The sequence below is a fragment of the Mustela nivalis genome, assembly GCF_964662115.1.
Source record: "Mustela nivalis genome assembly, chromosome: 12".
Taxonomy (NCBI): Eukaryota; Metazoa; Chordata; class Mammalia; order Carnivora; family Mustelidae; genus Mustela; species Mustela nivalis.
In genome coordinates, this window is record NC_139031.1 from 45,241,761 (window position 1) to 45,261,829 (window position 20,069).

The 20,069-nt window shown below is 42.8% G+C and overlaps 1 protein-coding gene across 2 annotated transcripts in view; it reads right to left on the reverse strand.

Moving 5' to 3' along the window:
• The window catches only part of WIPF3 (WAS/WASL interacting protein family member 3), a 76,859-nt gene that overhangs the window by 49,045 nt on the left and 7,745 nt on the right, over positions 1-20,069 (reverse strand). For both annotated transcript variants that reach the window (XM_082692868.1, XM_082692869.1), the window contains exon 2: positions 10,676-10,825. In XM_082692868.1, coding sequence (XP_082548994.1) covers positions 10,676-10,768 — 93 coding nt within the window. In that variant the 5' untranslated portion in view covers positions 10,769-10,825. The remainder of the gene's footprint in view (positions 1-10,675; positions 10,826-20,069) is intronic.

Consider the following 20,069-nt stretch of genomic DNA (forward strand, 5'->3'; position numbering starts at 1 on the left):
ACAGAGAAAAAAAATTTCTCAAAGTTTCTAAGCAAAAAAAAAAAAAAAAAAAAAAAAAAAATCTAATAACTTACATTGCAAAAGAAATAGAGTGGCATCAGATGTCTCAAAAACAATACATAAAGCAAAGCAGTGATGGAGAGGTATTTTCAAGGAAAGCATGAATCAAGGATATATGTGTCTTTCAAGCAGCAAGGCCCAGAAAAACCACTTTAAACCATTTTAAACATACAAGAATTCTCAGCCTATCAGCCTATCTTTTGGAATCTGACAGAAGGTGGGCTCCATCCACCCAAGAACTAAGTGGGGAACCTGAGCCTAAGGACTGACAGTGAGCATGCGATGTGTTCAATGGTTGATGCAAGACTGTGTGTGTGGAGGACAGAGGAGCAAGGAAGGACACAATTAAGAATTGATAAACAAGAGGCTATCTAAGAAAAGTAGAAGTCTATGGGCATTAACATGTACAGGTACAAAGGTGAGCCTGAGAACAGAAATGGAAGCCTTCCTGAATATAGCCCATCAATCAATAATGGAGTGAGCAAGCAAAGACCACTTCACTCAGAGAAGGAAGCCTTGGAAAGACAGTGCTCACGATAACGATACAATTACATGACTAAGTTGAGACCGTATGTATCAGTAACTGTGAATGAATTTAATGCAGTCATTAAAAGATGTTTTTCAGTTGATATTAAAGTTCATATGGAAGAGAGGATAGGAACACACCAAAAAAGAACTTGTTTCTTGGGCATTAAAACATATTCTAAATCTTCCCTAATTAAAACTGGTATTGGCTTATCCTTAGACAAACAGGCTCATAGAATAAAATAGGCAAGAGGCAGACTCAAGTACATATGAAACTTTAGCATAAGATAAGGGTAGCATCTCAAATTGATAGGGCCTTAGTCTTAGAAAGGAAAAAGCCTTTATGTAGCCAAAAACTTCATCGTAAAGTCAAGGCAACCAACAGTCTGGGAGAAAATATTTAAAACATGTATCATAGCTAACATCCCCAAGATCATTTTTTAAATCTTAAAAACAAAGGGGAAAAGACTTAAAATGGCGTAGAACATGAGGGACAACTCATGTCCCCTCAAAAAGATGTAAAAATGGTACTTACACAGGAAGAGATGTTCATCCTTACCCATCAGTACAGAAATGCAAATTAAAACTGTACTGAGGTACCATTTCTCACTACCAGACTAGCAAAAATTTAAAAAAGTATCACATCGCAACACATTCTGTTGGTGAGCCCGTAAGCAAACCCACACCACCATACGTTGCTGGTGGGAATGCAGAGCGCTGTCCCCACTGTGGAGGGACTTTGGCAATGGCTAATACAACTGTATGTGCGTTGAAACACCCAGCAGTGCTACTCCAGGAAATTACCCCACTCACATACCTCCTACAGTACAAACATGCACGTCTGCGTGCTTGTGAACTGCAGCTTGTTTGTAATTGGAAAACCCTGGAAGTGACCTTCATGCCTTAGCAGAGAAGAGGGACTGCATAAATTAGGGCACAGTCACACCATGGGGCCACGCCATTCCCGTTCTCATCTTTAAAAAAGAACGCAGAAGACCTCTATGACTCCTATGAAGTGATTTCCAGGACATATTCTTGGGAGAAAAAAAGCAAAGTGCTAGAGTGTTCTTAAATATGCTTCCTTCTTGGTAAGAAAGAGGATATCAAATAACTGTCATCTGCTTGTCGCTAAGGGGAAACACACAGGAAAGATAAACCTGCAGCAAAGAAATTGTGGAGAGGGAGGTGTGTGGGCAGAGAGTAGATCGGATGTGTGTGGGACAGGGTACATGTCTCTGAATATACCTTTTGTACAGTTCTGACTTTCAGAACCATGTTAATGTTTCATATCATAAATAATCATTTATGTAATCATGCATGATTCTAGGATAAAGTTTGTAAAAGAAAAAATATATATCCCACATTGTATGATATCAGAGAGCTCTTAAAAATGTACCCCTGGGGATAAAAATATATGTTTATAATATTAAAAAAAAATGCAACAATAGCATTTTTAAGTAAAATTAACTATAACTTCTTTACATCAGTGTTCAAATTCTCCTGGTCAGTAGAGCTTTGTTTTATTTTATTATTTTTTTAAAGATTTATTTATTTTATTTTAGAAAGAGGGAGAGAGAATGTGCTCGTGCACGTGAGCAAGGGGAGGGCAGAGGGAGAGAAGCAGACTCCCCACTGAGCATGGAGCCCAAATGCAGGGGCTTCATCCCAGGACCCTGAGATCATGACTTGAGCTGAAATCAAGAGTTGGATACTTAACCAGCTGAGCCACCCAGGTACTCCATCAACAGTTTTAAATGAAAGTCAGGGCCAGGTAGAGATAGAGACCAAGCCGTAACATTTGAGTCACAGCCTCCTCCAGCTGCTACAAGGCCCAAAGAACTTCTTAACATCTTTCTTTGCTGTAGACAGGGGCTCAGAGCAAGCCAGGTGATCTAGAATTCTTGCATGAACATCACTGTTAAATCTTCTAAGGAAACGTGTGCCTTCCTCCCAGTAGCCTTTTAGTCTTGGACTGCCCAGCTGCTTGTAAAGTGACAAACCAAACAGCAGCTGAGAAAATAAAGCCTCCTCTACACGTTTACGATGTCTATACCAGGCTGCCATTCCACCAGAGCGGGTTCTAAAGGACACTCCCATATCTCCACTGACTCCTCGCCCACAGCCCTAGTCCCAATTCCAGGTATTTCCCGCTACACCCATGGACTCTGGCCACTCAACTCATCAGGAGGCACAGAAGAGGAGGGAAGTCCAACCATTCACCTCCTTGGAATTATGCTACAGAAGCAGATACTGGCATGGTGGGGACTAGAACCCAGGAAAACCCAGAAACGGTCAACTCTGCCCTCTGTTTTTGGATGACTTTCAGACCACTGGCCTAACCCCCCAGTTGAGATAACTCAGGCCTCTGACCTTGATCTTCACTTCCAGGGTCTGACTTCCTGCCCCACACTGGCCACAGGGGCCTTTGCCTTCAAGCTACCAGCCCCAGATCTGATTACTTGCCCAGCTGTTCTCTGATCCCTGAAGTAACAGTAGCTACCATGACAAGCAGGCACACAGTAAGCAACAGCTTCTATCAATATCCTATTCGATCCTTACAATAACCCCATGATTTGTGTATTCGACGCAAATTTGCTAAATGCCCACTCCATGCCAGCAACGGCTCAGGGGTTGAGGAGGCACTGCAAGCAAAACAGACAAAAATGGAGTTTCCACTCTCAGGGCAGTGTGCTGGAGGAAGTAGTGATCATTTTCCCATGTGCAGAGAGAAACCTGAAGCCCAGAGTTATCAAGGAATTTGCTTGACATCATATAGTTACTAAGTAGCACAGCAGGGATTCAGTTTTCAATCTGTATCATTCTAAAGCCCACATGTTTTCTTTTCTTTCTTTCTTCTTCTTCTTTTTTTTTTAACACACCGCTGTATCATCCAATGATCCCTACTAACCTGACAGCTTGGCTCAATGAGTGTCGAACAGAGGCTGAACAACACAAACATGTTTTCACAGCTTCTGTTTTAAATACTGTCTGTGGTACAGGTGCTATCCTGCTTTCACCAGCTGGAAAATACATTCACACGCCTCTGCGGTGAACAGACCTTATTAAAATGGAAATCTATTGCTATCCTGCACAAAACAGGTACACCATGTTGCCTTCCTAGAGTTTATGCGCGTTTATATAAAGAAAAGGGGCAAGGTCTATTCTCTTCGAAAACAATAACACATTGGAATGGGTAAAGTTGTGCCAAAGGCCTTTTTAGGACTTTTCGAATAATACCTGGGTGCTCACTTATGCTATCTTCTGATAGAACTGCATTTGTTTTATAAAGTACTCTTAATGAAATTTGAATGCGCAGATGCTGTTCTGACACAATATAGAACATGTCCTGGTTTTCAAGGCTTAAACAGGTGTAAGAATGTAAAGTAGTGGCTGGTTAGCTCCCAGTGGGTTTACTTTATGAATAATATCTATGCTAAACTCACTAGTTGGGGAAGTAACTAGGTACTAAGCTCCTACTAGGTGCCTAGTACCAACCTAGGCACAGACTCCCTGTATCAAAGTCACTCACTGACCGCTCACTGGCCCCATGGTCCTTTCGGTCATCGACTTGTCTGTTCCAGGGAGATCTCAAAGCATTAGCAAGACACAGCTGGTGCCTGATGCTCAGAGAAGCAAGCTTAGGAGAATGAAAGGTGACTAATCCAGAGCACCTTGAGGGCTCTTGAAAGATGAGCCTTTGAGGATCCCAGATGCAAGAAATGCAGGAAATATATAATGAAGGAGCAACTCAAGGTGCAAATTCTGGCTGGGAATAACCCATTGTACTCTCGGTGCTATCAACAACTGAGCAGTGATCAATGACAATCCCAGGCTTCTCTGCATTTTGGTCTGAAACTCTTCAGAGGCAGAGACTGGGTAAGTCTGCACAGTAAAAGGTCCGTAAATTTGCACGATGGCTCGGTCAAGGTGAAGGGCACAGTCTGCGGTCACTGAGCTCAGAGGCATTTACAGTCCCCATGGTGTGCCCAGTGTTGCTGGCAGCAGAGACCCCCGAGCAGTTAGACCACGAGTGAGCATGTACCGAACGCAGTTTTGTTTTACATAGTTGGGATCATACTACTTCTCTGAAGCCTCTTTTTTCAAGCCATGCTACCTGCCTATTCATTACATGTTCTAGGAAACATGACTTTTACTGGCTGCCAGCACCCTGCTGGAAAGATGTGCTTGCGGGTCCTGCGAGCACCCCTGCCCTCTTGAGGCTTTCTCTACCTAGTCAGGGCTGGATGCCTACCTGCCAGCAATCACCAGACGCTGGTAGTTTTTGCCTTTTATGGCAAGAAAGGAAAGAGCAGTTTGCAGGCAAAGGGTCCACGGCTCCAAGCCACAGCGGTGCTCCGAAGTGCAGCAGTGTAATATGAAAAGAACCCTGGTGTAGGGACAATGGTCCCCTTGCAATTTTCTAGGAATTGTTAGGGACACTGTAATTTAAAAAGATTTCAAAGGCAAAGAACCAGCAGACTTGGGTGTACAATAAATCCCTGGTTAGTAACTGCTAAAGAGTATGGCTGAGGCTTTTGAGAATCGCCCTTTGGCCTCAAACCCCATGGTACCTTCCCCTCCTTATCCCTCAGCTCAGACGCTGCATAAGTACCTTACGCTCCTGGGCTCCTATGAAATTTGATAAAAGCCTTTGACAAGAGCTTGCAGGCTCTCTAACCAAGTCCTAGGCATTATTAGACCATAATCGCTGCCTCCAGCCCATCCCTACAAGCCTTTTCCTTTTTTGTTCCCACCACCCCTCCCACCGCACTGCTGGGAAAAAAGAAACACATTTCAATACCATCCAGAACGGCCCTTTGCAAGGATGACTGGCAGGTCCTGCCACACCTCTCTCGCTTACAGACCCAGTGAATCTGTTGCAAAGACTGGCTCTCTTTTTCACTGAAGCAGGGTTACTGCTTGTGGGTGCACACGGGCAAGAGAGAGGAAATCAAGTTTTTAAAATTACTGGGAGACAATGGTGCAGTTTTGCAAACTGTTCAGCGGCAACCAAATGTCCATTTAATTCCCTCCTAATAGCTTGGCCTAATGCAAAAGCCTTCTTCTCCCTGTGGTCACTGTCAATTCTGGGTAAGTGTTCCCAATCCCTTATTAAGTAACACTAATCAAAGCAACAGAGTGTCAGGAGACTCTGAGTGACAGCGTTTACGAAATTTTACGCCTCTCATTATTTCAAATGTACCAGTGAACATGCAAATGACCTTTTCCATAATATAGGGTAATATGCAATTCCACTAAGACCCTTCCACTTAATGCCCCTCAACTCTGCATTTTTTTTAACCACAGCAAACACAAAACTCTGAAAAAGGATCTCATGGGACTTCAGATACCACTCCACTTTCCAAATTTTCTTTCTTAGCCTTATATATTTTTCTATACCACGTAAGCTCCTGCATCCTAGAGATGGTGGGAACACCGCCCAATATAAGCCACAATTGATAATTCCTGATGCTGGAGAGCCTACCTCGCCGATAAACTATGCAATTCTTAGACTATGAGGAGAAAAATTATCTCACGGAGTTTCCTGAAGGCAAACAAAGATTATGCAAGTGGTAAGGATGGAACAAAAGAGTGAGGGGCCACAGTATGCTTCTCATTGTAACTTTCCCTCACTTAGCATTTTATTAAACACAACCCCTAGGAACAGGCAGGGAGAAATATGTGGCACCATGGTATTTTCCTATTTAGAGTTTTGTTTTTTATGGTAAATAAATGATTGTTAATCCAGTTTCTCTTTTGTTTTTAAATAATAAGATATGACTTCTCTTTGGGGCACTGTTTCCTCCTTAGGCTTTTCAAGCTTGAAGCACAACATTACAAAATAATGCTGCAAAAATTTATAAACCTACTTCTTCAATAAACACCCACATTGTGGACATGACCCTACCATTAGGCTTTGCCTGGGCAACCCGACTCCAATGAGTTAATCTGTTGGTCAGAGACATATGTATTTCCTTCTTCTTGGGTAGATAGTTTTATGGGATTACGGCCAGAAAAGGCCCTCAAGGAGTTTATTCTCTCATCTTGGACACTACCAAACGGTCCAGGTAGATATGAAAACAAAAGTTCAGTAAAAGTCTGCTGCATTTCAAAAAATCAGATGCATTATATTTTCTTTAGATTTTTAAAAACTACATCCTGTAAGCAGAGCAACAATAATAATTTCATTGTAAGTAGATCAATTCACCATGCAGGCAGTTTTGATACTGTTACCGGATTTTGGAGGGCTAAGACAAAGCCGTAGCGCTCAAAAGACAGGGGAATAAGGGGCAAGAAAAGGGGAACAAGATGTCGAAGGCTGTCTGGCTTTTTTTTTTTTTTTTTTAAGAGAGGGAGAGAGAGAGATGTGGGGGAGGGGCAGAGGGAGAGACAGAATCCCAAGCAGACTCCATGCCCAGCACAGAGCCTGACATGGGGCTCCATCTCACCACCCTGAGATCACGACCACTAAGCCCCTTCCACTTAATGCCCCTCAACTCTGCATTTTTTTTAACCACAGCAAACACAAATTAGAATTAACAGTTGTATGCTTCACTGACTGAGCCACCCAGGCGCCCCACGTCTGGCCTTTAACGAAAGCCTACTTCAAAATTTTAGCAAGCCCCTTCTGCCCGTCTCCCCAGTTCCACATTCATGTTCTTGGAAAAAGAAAACTTGCACATCAGACAAGAGGGGATGAGGACGGAAGGGACAGGCAGGGGAAAGGTGCGAGGTGGGAGGAAGAAACCAAGAAACTTTCAGCCCTGGTCTGATCCCCAGATCTGCCAGAGCTAAGCTGCAGCCTGACAGGATGCTTTCTATCACAAGGGATCACACATAACACACACAGTGCCTCCTCCTTGCAAAGGTTCCATACGGTACCACCTGCCACACTGCTCCATGAGCCCAGCTGTGTGAAGTCCTGAACAGTGGTTAGGAAGTTTAGCTCCATTCCTTAACCCTTCATTCTTGCATGTTCACTCATTCATTCAGTCAGTGCGGTGCCTGGGTATGAGTGAGGTGGGCACACAGCACTAAAAGACCACAAAACACACACTCTGGTCCCCGGTCAGATAAAAATAAAACTAAAGCCTAGTAACTGCTATGAAGGAGGGGTTTAAAAATGTGTTAGAAATGCCAGTAGGAGGCTGCCTGGGTGGTTCAGTGGGTTAAGCCTCTGCCTTCAGCTTAGGTCATGATCTCAGGGTCCTGGAATCGAGTCCCGCATTGGGCTCTCTGCTAGGCAGGGGGCCTGCTTCCTCCTCTCGGAGCACCAGAGGTCTCAAAGGTGGCATGGGCGTCAGTTAAGAGAAGGATGGGAAGTCCTGCAAAGGGATGTGGGGGAGGGACCAGGTCTGAGGTGGGCGTATCAACATCTCTGGGTGCTGGGGACCGAAGGAAGGCGGAATGAAGCCAGCTGGCTTGGGGGACAAGGGCTGGCAAACTTTTTCTGTAAAGGGCCAGGGAGTAAATATTTTCAGCACGGGAGGCCAAGAGGCAAAATCATCGATGTGATATAATAACAACAAAACAAAACAAAAAAGACACCACGTGTCCACAAAGTTTTTATCGATGAAGTCCAAAATATAATAATAAAAAAATAATAATAATTGAGTATAATTCTAAAAATACAGGCTGACTAGTGAGAAAATGAAATTATCTTGGGAGCGGATAACAAGTTATTTAATTGGTGTTCCACCACTGTAGCATTAAAGCAGCCACAGACAAGATAAACAGAAGAGCGTGGCTACGGTCCAGTAAAAGCCGACTTATGAGCCGATATTCGAATTTCACATCATTTTCATGTGCCATTAAGTATTTTTCTTTGGACTTTTCTCAATCATTTGAAAAAGTAAAAAAGCATTCTTAGCTTGCAGGCTGTACAAAATATGAAGCATGGATCTGCCTCTTGTTTGCCAACCTCTGTTGCAGAAGATCCCACATGTGGACATGTCTCCCCGCTTGCTCAGAGTTACATTCATTTTGGGCAGGAGATTTTTACAGGGCGATGTTATATATTTCTTATTGCATCACAGCAAAATGGGGGAGGGGAGGTAAAACATTGACCAAGTGTAGAATTATTTTTGTTTACTATGAACTTCAGTATCTTTAAAGGAAAAGAACTGCCTGATGAAATTTAAAATTTTATTATCAGCACTCAAAATTCTCTTCTGATCTTTGCTACATATGTATATTATATAGTTGATCTCATTATGCACAAAATGTGCACTGTTTTTAATCCATCATTCCATATCTGCTTTCCATAATCAGCACAGTTATAAATATAATTTTTAATTAACTCTATGACATAATGCAATTTTTAATTAACAGCATGACTTCATAAACTTCATTTCGTTCTCATCAACCATTTAAGATCTAATTTTTCACTAGAATAAGCAGCATTGCTGTGAACATCCTTGTATACATTTGTTTTGGTTTCTTTAGGGTTAAATTCATAAGTCAGCCTCAAAAATAAAACTACTGGAAAACCAGAGGAAAAAGCATGATACATTTAGATTTTCATTGTTCTCTGTTAGAGAACATTCCAGAAAGACTCATTCCACATATACCGAGTCCCAGGTATTTGAGTGTCACCAGCACTGTTTAAAAGGGCTTATTTCCCCAAATCTCCAACAACATGGGTTTTGATAAGTTTATTTATGCTGGCAACGTTTACAGTGTTGCGGTATCTGAAGTTATTATAAATGGCATGTCCTTGGTGCTGACACGTCTCTGCAAGGGCCCCAATACAGTCCCATGTATATTTCCTTTACTTGCAAACTTCATCTCCTCTATCCCTTGTGGGATCAGATTTAGCAAAGGAACTCCAATACTGACTGCTATTCTTTCTAGCATTGGCTGGAGAGCTTTTTTTTTTTTTTTTTTTTTAAAGATTTTATTTATTTATCAGAGAGAGAGGGGGAGAGAGCGAGCACAGGCAGACAGAATGGCAGGCAGAGGCAGAGGGAGAAGCAGGCTCCCTGCCGAGCAAGGAGCCCGATGCGGGACTCGATCCCAGGACGCTGGGATCATGACCTGAGCCGAAGGCAGCTGCTTAACCAACTGAGCCACCCAGGCGTCCCAGAGCTTTTAGAAATAATTCACATTATGTGTTTTCTTTCCACTCTCCTCAAGGGCAAGAGCCAAGTTTCAGGCAGGTCTGTGTCCCTAGCACATGTGATACGGTCAGCGTGCAAAGCTAACACCATGGAGGGGGAGGCAAGCATGCCCTCATCCTCTCCAGGGGAGGAAGGCAGGCGAGGCTCTCTCTATTCCTGGCTTCTGCTGACTTGGTTCATATCATCCCGAGGCAGCGCTGCCTCTGCATGTCACTTCAACACGGCATTTGTGTCTTTCATTTTCCACCAGAAACAGGAGCTATGGTCAGTGCTAGACCTGGCTCTCTGCCGTGGCCAGTGGAGGGCAGGCTGAGGGGGAAGGAGAGCTCTAGGTTTCCATCAGAAGAAAGGTTCATTGTCAGCATTAAGCACACATATTCTTCTAAGATAAGAGGGGCATGACTGCACCCCTAGGGAAGATCTGGCAAAATCTAGAGACATTTTTGATGGGCACAATTGGGGGGTGCTACTGGCATCTAGAAGGTAGAGGCCAGGGCGTTCCTACACATCTTACAATGCACAGAACAGCCCTCCACGACAAAAAACTATCCGGCCCTAAATATCAGTGGGGTCAAGGTTAAGAAATCTCTGTTCTAAAGCGAAGTAGCTGCCCTCTGTGCCTCTTCTAAACCCAAACTTAAACGTTAGAAGAGTATCCAGTAATACAAACTGGAATGGACTGACTTCAGTCTTGTGTAGACGGGGAAATTTCGTCTGAGATGTATGTTTCACTGCGGCATTTCATTGGACACTTGGCCTGTGTGGACCCAGAACTAGGCTTCCCAAGCCCAAGCAATGTGACCTCCACCAACAGCGCACACGGGAAGCAGACCCCCTGGCACCCCTCACTGACTGCGCACCTCCCTACGGCCTCTCACCTGAGGTTCTCAACATTTAAAACCTTCTGCTCAAAGGTATTCAAAGCAGCTTATTCTCAGCAGTAAACCAGACCGAAAGAAAACAGGGCTTACCGGAGGCGCTGGCGGTGGGGGAGGGGGAGGAGCTCCCAGGGGCGGGGGAGGTGGAGGCAGAGGAGGAGGAGGTGGTGGAGGTGGCACTGGCATAGGTCACAGCGTTGGTGGCTCTTGCTTCTGAAAGGTCCCAGGAGAGTGGTTTTTGCCCTGAAAGGGAGAAAATAGTTTTAAATTTGGTTGTCTTTATTCCTGCACCGGTAATCCCCGTCATGCAGACACGTGCATTTCATGGATAGCTTCCTTTTTTCACTTGTCCGTTCAGTCATTTTTGCTCTCATTCATTCTTTCAGTAACTACTGAAGGCCCCCCCCCCCTGTAGGCAGGCATTGCCTCAAGTACTAGGAACAAAAAGCAGCAGCTAGATTTGGGTGCCTGGGTGGCTCAGTTGGTTAAGGGTCTGTCTCCCACTCAGGTCATGATCCCGGGGTCCTGGGAGATCTGCTTCTCTCTCTCCCACTGCCCCTCCCCTCTGCTCATGCTCTAGCTTGCTCTCTCTCTTTCAAATAAATAAATAAAATCTTTTAAAAAAGTATCTAGATTTTAGAACTAGGTGATAAAACTGATAAAATTTATTTATTTATATCTCAATATAAATAGTATGTCAAGGGGAACACTTTATTCCATCACGATTTTTCCAAATAACTGCATTCTACCTCCTTAGGGTGAAACGTTCCGTTTTATCATTTCCGAGGCAATTTAAAAATATTCTGTGCCTACTTCCATTTTCCTAAGTAGAGCAAACGGAATGAAACCTAACCTTTCTGAATGTCAGAGGCTCAACGTTACTCACGACGCCAGCCTTCCTTGAACAACACTTACAAAGTGCATTAATCATTTTCTTGCTTCCTTCTCTTCAGTTTCAGCTCTCACTTTTCTTGCCATGGCTGTGTTGTTGTTTCTGTACAATTTGATATTTGCTACATAGAGAGCTTTGGAGTATTTAACTCTGCAAATATGGTTGTGTTTTGAACAGTTAATATTACAGGACTTGTGATCTCCAAATAAATGTGGTCTTTCTCTGTGGAGCGTGTGTGTGCATGTGTGTGCGTGTGTCTTAGAATCCACATCAAGACACAATGAAAAAGCTTAAAATGTGTACTAAAGAAAATCCCCACAGTTTACAAGAATGAGGAAAATGTACATAAAAATCTCACAATTTAAGTGGAAACAGAAATAAACATCAGACAGGCAGGGGTGGTTTTGTGTTCCTTCTGTCTCTGTAATTAGTGGAAGGCCAGACCAAGGGCTGTGCCCATTTCTTTAGCTTTAAACTCCTGAGGCATTTGTATTATTCCATGATAATATTCTTATCTCTTAGAGGCAAAAAGCAATTATGTAACCTGGTACTTTGTTCTTAACCCAGTCCCCCGGATTTTGCCTACTTCAAACATGCTCTCTTTACCTTTGTGGATAGTGGCTGCCATGTGACCGGCTAATCACATTAATTTCCTCTAAGGTCAGTAGTTTAATCCCAATTTTATAGGTAAGAAAAATGACATTCAGAGATATTAAGTACTTTCCCCCAAATCCCACACAATTACTAATGGGTGGACTTGGGATTGGAACCTATGCTTATCAGGCTTTAAAGTCCAGCCTCTTGGGGTGCCTGGGTGGCTCAGTGGGTTAAAGCCTCTGCCTTCGGCTCAGGTCATGATCCCAGGGTCCTGGGATCGAGCCCTGTGTTGGGCTCTCTGGTCAGCGGGGAGCCTGCTTCCTCCTTTTTCACTGCCTGCCTCTCTGCCTACTTGAGATCTCTGTCAAATAAATAAATAAAATCTTAAAAAAATAAAATAAAGTCCAGCCTCTTCTCAACTTGATTTTTTTGTGTGTGGTAAAATGTGCATAGTAGAAAATTTATTATTTTCATAATTTTAAACTGTACAATTCAGTGGCATCCAGAACATCCACAATGTTGTGCAATCATCCCATCATCTCCAGAATTTTTCATCATGCCAAATAGTACCCATTAAATAATAACTTCCCATTCCTCCTTCCCCTAGTCCCTGGTAACTTCTAATCTACTTTATATTCCTGTGAATTTGCCTATTTTAGGTACCTTAAATACAGTATTTGTCCTTTTGTGTCTGGCTTGTCTTCAAGTTTCATTCACTTTGTACCATGTGCCAGAATTTCCTTCCTTAATTGTAAATATACACCACATTTTGTTTATTTGTTCATCTGCTAATGATACTTGGGTTGCTTTCACCTTTTGGGTACTGTGACTATGACTACGAACACTGGTATATGAGTATGTCTTCAAGACTCTGCTTTCAGTTCTTCCGGGCATATACCTAGGAGTGGGATTTCTGGATCATCTGATATTATCCTATTTTCAGCAGGGCTAAGAGCTCCTTGAAATTGTACAAAAATTTAAAGTGGTGGGGCACCTTGGTGGGGCACCTGGGTTGGGAGTCTGCTTCAGATTCTCGATCTCCCTCTTCCTCTGCTCCTCCTCCCGCTCATGTGCTCACATTCTCTCACTCACATAAGTAAATCCTTTAGAAAAATGTAAAATGGTATAAGATATCCATGTAAGTTCAACTTTCATGTAGAAAGAGTCCATGATAGTTTTCATTAGAGTTCCAAAGAGGTTCATGAGCTGATAACTGGAGAAGACCACAATTTTCTTATAAAGTATTCCCCTCAAAGTTATTAGCACCTATGAAATTTTGTGTCATTGTTTCTTTCCTTGATAGTAAAACAGGAACACAAAGACTAAAAAAAAAAAAGTAATGCTCATCAGAGTCCAGAGAATAAAACTACACTAAAATTGAGCAGGGGTGGTAGTAGATACTACTAGGTAGTGTCAATGTATACAATAAAATAAATTGCATGTATTAGACAATAACATAGAGTCAGATAAATTTGGCATTTTACTGGCTGAATTCTAAAGCAAGTTGGATGTGAGCCCACGTTTAGTTGGAACAAACCTGAATGATGAGTTATTTGTATTTTAACAATTTCTTTCATAAAAGGCACTAGGTATATCTTTTTGTGATCCTTAATTTAGTGGCAGAATAACTTCAGTCAGAACTTTACAATAGGGATTAAAGGGTTGCCTGAAGTATCACAGAACAAGAGAAAACACAAAGGTCTCATTATATGAGGATTACATCTTTTAAGCAAGAGAGAGGAGAGGAGACAGCTGCTTCCCTTGGTGAAGAACTGGAAAGGGACTAGGAAAGTAACTTTAGAGACTTAAATGTCACTTACCTAAGGGTTTTGCCATTGATCTAAGGAAAAATGACCACAGGAAGTAATTAAGGAGAACTGTGGCAGAACAATTCCAGTAACCCCTCAGCATACAGCTGGATTATACTTCCCAGTGTCCTGCGTGGTTAGATGTGACTTTGGGACTGAGCTCTGGCCAACAGAATGAAGGTAGGCGTGATGTCTTCCACGTGTAGGCTGGCCCATAAAGACCTTCTACCCACAGCTTTACTCTCTTCCCCCATCCACTGGCTAGAAGGAAAGGTCCAATGTGTGGGCTCAGCCACGAAATGTAAAGAATCTGGATTCCTGACTCACCCCTTTAAGGCCATCTGCCAAACACGCGACTGGACTTTACAAAAAAAATAAATAAATAAACTACCGTGTTAAGTCAGGGAGAATTTGAAGTTAATGTATTACAGCCACTAATTTTGAAGCTGCCCAATACAGGAACTCAATAGAATATCACCAATTCTCATTGTTTGTGGTAGTTATATTCTATAAAGTTGCCACAGACCCCGAGTTAGCAAACACTGAGCCACTGCTTTTCACAGAAACACAGGGGTCAGATCCCTCTGGACATCTAGTCACAAGACTTCTGTGACTCACTAATATAAAATCTTGTTTTATGTGTGTTCCCGCTTAAAGACACCTTATTTAATATATGTTGTTGGTACATTAACTTGACCTCATGCCAACAGCATTATACCTCATGCCCAGATGAAGGTTCTCTAACACCCTTTTTCTCTCATGTCACAGCCTTTTGGTGCTCAACATTGGATAGAATGTCAGCATTATATTTGGGAGGGGCTGTTTAAAACAGCGAACTCACCAACAGTCAGCACAAAAATATGAAGAACATGACACTAAAAAGAATGTGTAAAGAACACAGGTTCACAGTGTGAGAGCTGGAACAAGATGGCAGAGTCCCGCCTCGCTCCACCGCAGCTGGGAATGCACGTGTGCACGGGGCGACTCCAGTTTCTCCCCACTCTGTGCCTTTCCTCCACCAACCGTGACAATGCCCGTGATTACTGACTTTGGGGTTGCAAACAGAGTTCAGTGAGTAGGTGATTAGCAAACTATGGAATCTGTAAATAATGAGGACTGACTCTATAACTTTTTGAACCCCCTAGATGGGCTCAGCACTGCATTAGGTACTTATAATACGTGTTCTGTTTAATGCCCTCAATGACTCTATGGTAGACAGTGGCATTTCCTATGAAGGAGAACCACATTTTGTCTCAGAGACTTTACCTTGTTTCTACCCAATTTCATAAAGAGTACCAGAGATGAGTTAAAGCTCTGCCCTCTCTGATCCAAAACCTCATTTCTTTGTTTTAATAACTTGGTATCATTCAGGTTATAATACTTCTCCGCTTCCAGTTGGCAAAAATTTTTAAGTATTTCTGAGACTCTCATGTGAAAGGGACCTCATACAGGTAATTTTTCCACTTGCTCCTCCTGAACCGAGGCATCCTGGCTGCCCATTTAAGTTTTATCTTGAGGAATCTGAGAGGAATTAGGTGCCACTGGGCTTGTGTGTCACTGAACTCACCAGAACGATTTTTCAAACTCTAGGAGTAAAGGATGTTTTTACATGCGGGACATGATGGCTGTGAAGGCTTTTTCTTGACAGGTAAAATAATTAAGCAATTACCTAGAAAAGTATTTGTTAAAATCTGACAGTTAAGAATGCAGAGCTCCAGGAAGTCACAGGCTGTACCCATAAGCTCTTTGAAGCTTTGTGCTCTCCCAACACACTTAAAACTGTTATTTTGCTCTGTAATGTATTTTTTAAAAAATGCCTAGGATTAAAAAAAAAAAAAAAAGCCAGATTTTCAAAGGCTTTTTAATATTTTCTCCTGACTCAGGAAGTAACTCTGAAAAACAGCGTTAGATGCAGGTTGGATACCCACGCAGCCTTAGAAGGTGTGGAGGACAACAGAACTAATGCCACTTCCACATGCACGGTGGACAGGGCTGATCTTTGCATTAGACAGACCCGCGTCCTACTTGTGCCTCTGCTTTTCCCAGCTGCACAGCCTTGGTCAAGTCACTTGGTCTCAGGGGGTCTCGTTTTCTTTATCTGTAAACGATCTATAATGCTTAACTCTTAGTTTGTCATCAGGACCGAAACAAAGACTGTACACGAAGAGTATTATTACAGAGGTGGTGACACACAGCAGACACGTTCACTGGAAGCTATATTTATCTTCCTCACACCACCACCTGCATCACCACAAATAACTACAATAAAAGGTGGGGTAGGACACATGCCCCAGGAGGGCTATGGAGCGCTAAGGAATATCCATTCCAGCACGAGAAGAGCGGGGGAGGGAGGGTTGTAAATAAATGTTTGGTAGAAGCTCCAGCATTCTGGAGCAGGTGAAAAGGTGGCTACAGGAGGCCGTTCTAGCTAGACAGAGTAGCACATAAGCAGAGATACAGAAGTGGGAGAACACAAGCAGCCTGGGAGGCTCTGCCTGTATGGAGAAGGGAGAAAAAGGCGAGAGTCACAGAGGGGCTGAAATGACACTACGCTATTCTGCAAGTGTCTCTTCCCTCAGGGACAGGTGGACATCTATCCCCTTGTGGCTATCCACCAGCTTTTGAACATTTTCCCTATGCCTGAGGAATTTCCCACAGGACTCCTCCCTCCCTCAGCAGGAAGCCAGGAGCTCCTTTACCCAGCATCCCTTGCAGGCAGGGAGCTGATCTGTGACCACTGAGTCAGAGGCGAGGAAATAGTGGATGGGCAAGGTGTGGAGGGGCCCTGGCTCAAGGAGTGACAGCCTGTGAGGGTCTGCGGCGGGAGGTTCCCCCTGCAGTGGGAATCCAAGCCCAGTATTGGCCCCATCCTCCCAATTTTCCCCCAAAAGCCCCAAATCCAGATTTTTGTGGGAAGTCCAGTTTGGGAATGTGGGTACCTAATTCAAAAAGCGTTTTTAAAAATCAGCGGGCCAGCAGAACATCCCTGCAGGTCACACAGGGTCCACAAACTGCCATAGTGTGACCCCTTCCTTCCCCACCTGATCCAGAATAAACGTAGACCAGGCTCGCCCATCTTGTGAATATAAAAAGTTCTATAGGTATATACACCAACTGAGCTTTTTCTGAGAGAAATCATTTATGGTAAACAATTTTACACACTACTTGCTTTTGTCAAAACCATACACTCCCTTCCCCCCCCCCCAATAGTGGTTCATCAGATTACAGTTGTTCACAAGTAGAATATGTGCCTATTTAAAAAATACAAGCAAGAAGGATTACTGCCACTATATGACAAAAGCTGCTTTTGCTGGTTCTTAAAATACATTTCAATAGGAATCAGAAAATAAAGTTCTCTGGGCACTCATAACTTCTGTTTTGTCACTGTCCCACTGAGTCTCTTATTTCTGTGGCTATGAGATGGGGGAGGCAAGCAGAGATTTCTCACCTCTGAACTTTTAATAAAGGCAAAGGAGCCCCAGGTGACAGACAACCCCGTTGCTCACATTATGGTCTCAGCAGGGTTCTACAGATCAGTCATTTCTTTCTCAAAGGGGCCTTGTGGCCAGGAAATCACAACCCATAAGCCCATGAGCATACAAGGCACAAATAAAACGCCTCTCAAAAAACACGTGGCAAAGTTGCCAAAGCCATAAGGAAAATAATAAAGACAATTTTTTAAAAAAACCTGTCCTTCCTCATTGTGTGATGATGAGTGAATTCTTTGGGCGTTGCCTTCTCCTGGGACTTCCCACCTCTAAGATCTCACATCCCACACACCGCCTCTCCCAGTGTTAACTTCCCTTGGACTAGGCCAAAGTTGATCCCCTCACTGGTATGTATCCTCAGTGCTATACAAGTCCTGGAAAGCAAGTTGGGCTGAGTAAGCAGGAAAGCAAGGGACAAAGGGAGGGGAGGTAAAAAGCACAGGATAAAAAAAGTCCTTGGCCATTTGCATTCTAGAGAACAGTAGAACAAGCTAGCTCTGATACAGCCGTTCGTAAGGATCGGATCCTGTTCGTAGGACTTTTTGTATATTAACCCATTTAAGCTCTGCAACAGCCCAATCAGATAGATAGTACTATTGCCCCCGTTCTGCAAAAGAGAAAACTGAAGGGCAAAAATGTTATGAAATCTACCCAAAGTCACAAAATGAATTCGTGGAGGAGCTGGCATTCAAACTTGGGATGTCTGGTTCCGGAGTCCATGCTCTCGAGCACCATGCTAACTGCAGTCACTTAAAAATACATGGCTTTTACTTTGGAAACTATATGGAGGTTCCTTAAAAAGTTGGAAACTGGGGCGCCTGGATGGCTCAGTCAATTAAACGTCTGCCTTCAACTCAGGTCATGATCCCAGGGTTATCAGATTGAACCCTGTGTTGGGTTCTTTAACAATTTTATTTATTTATTTATTTGACTGAGATAGAAAGAGAGAGAGAGAGAGCACTAGTAGGCGGAGCAGCAGGCAGGAGAAGTAGCCCAATATGGGGCTATACACATACGTGCACAGGAATATTACACACACACACACACAGAGGAATATTACTCAGCCATCAAAAAGAATGGGATCTTACCATTTGCAGCAACGTGGATAGAACTAGAGGATATTATGCTAAGTGAAATAAGTCAGTCAGAGAAACACAGATACCATATGATTTCACCCATGTGGAATTTAAGAAACAAAAGAGATGAATATGGGGAAGGAAAGGAAAAATAAAATCAGATAAAAACAGAGAGGGAAGCAAACCATAAGAGATGCTGAACTCTAGGAAACAAACTGAGGGCTGCTGGAGGGGGGTGGGTGGAGGGATGAGGGTAATTGGGTGATGGGCATTAAGGACGGCACTCCATGTAATGAGCTCTGGGTTTTATATGCAAACGAGGAATCACTAAATTCTACCCCAGTAACTAATAATATAGTAGGCTGAATTTAAATTAATTAAATTAAATTAAATTAAAAAATAAAAAAACCACATGGCTTTTATATTTTCTGTCACATTCACATACCACCTGGACTTACTTTTAATTAAATACATTTATTTTACAAAAGAAACTTTAAATTATTGCTATAAATGGAAAAACAATATCATCTGCCATAAATAGAAGGTAGTAACAAAAATGAACGCAATAATTATTAAAATAAAATTCGATCTATATACCATCTAAACTTATTTCAGGTTTCCCTAGTGATAACTAAACCTTTGTGCTTTGGGAAACAGTGATCTAGATGCTTCCCAGACTTAAATGGTGAATGAATCATGGTGGAGGTGGGGGTATGGATCTTGAGAAAACGTAGATTCTGATTCAGTAGTCTGAATGGAGCCTGAGATTCTCCCAGGTGAGACCAACTGCTGGTCTGGGGACCACACTTTGAGTAGCTCTAAAATGTGGAAATATGTAAGAAAGGTACAATGTCCACCCCAGACCTCCAAATTAGAATCTTTGGGAGAATCTTATCAACAAGTGATTTTTATGCCCACTAAGTTTGAAAAGCTTGTTGCAGAATATCTAGGATGCTGAAACTCTCTGTCCCACACTATTGGAAGCTGTGTCCTTTACTATTTTAGTAGGCTCCTTTTCTATAAACTCATTTAACTTCAGCAGGCTGGATCCATGAAAACGGCATATTGCACTTAAAACCGGAGCTGATACACAATCGTGAAAGGGAAACCAGGCTGAGTGCCCATTTACCTCTTGCCTAGGTGACGGGAAGGATTTCTAACACCTGTGAACCCCCACCTTGATGACAGCAGCTCTTTTTTTTTTTTTTTTTAAGATTTTATTTACTTATTTGACACAGAGAGAGAGAGAGATACAAGTAGGCAGAGAGGCAGGCAGAGAGACAGGGGGAAGTAGGCTCCCTGCTGAGCAGAGAGCCCGATGTGGGACTCGATCCCGGGACCCTGGGATCATGACCTGAGCTGAAAGCAGAGGCTTTAACCCACTGAGCCACCCAGGTGCCCCGCTGACAACAGCTCTTGAAGCTGCATCTATGCAGCCCTGATCAGGCATTGTAGTTAATTATCTGGTGAAATGCTGAAAGGATTAATGCAGTCTTGCCCATGTTGAGTTCTAAAATGAAGACACACTTTAACCACAATCTAATATGAAACATAGCAAGTCATGCCTCTAATGAGCTCATAAATTGGTTTCCTTTTATAAGACTCTTACTGAAACGCAAATTTGTT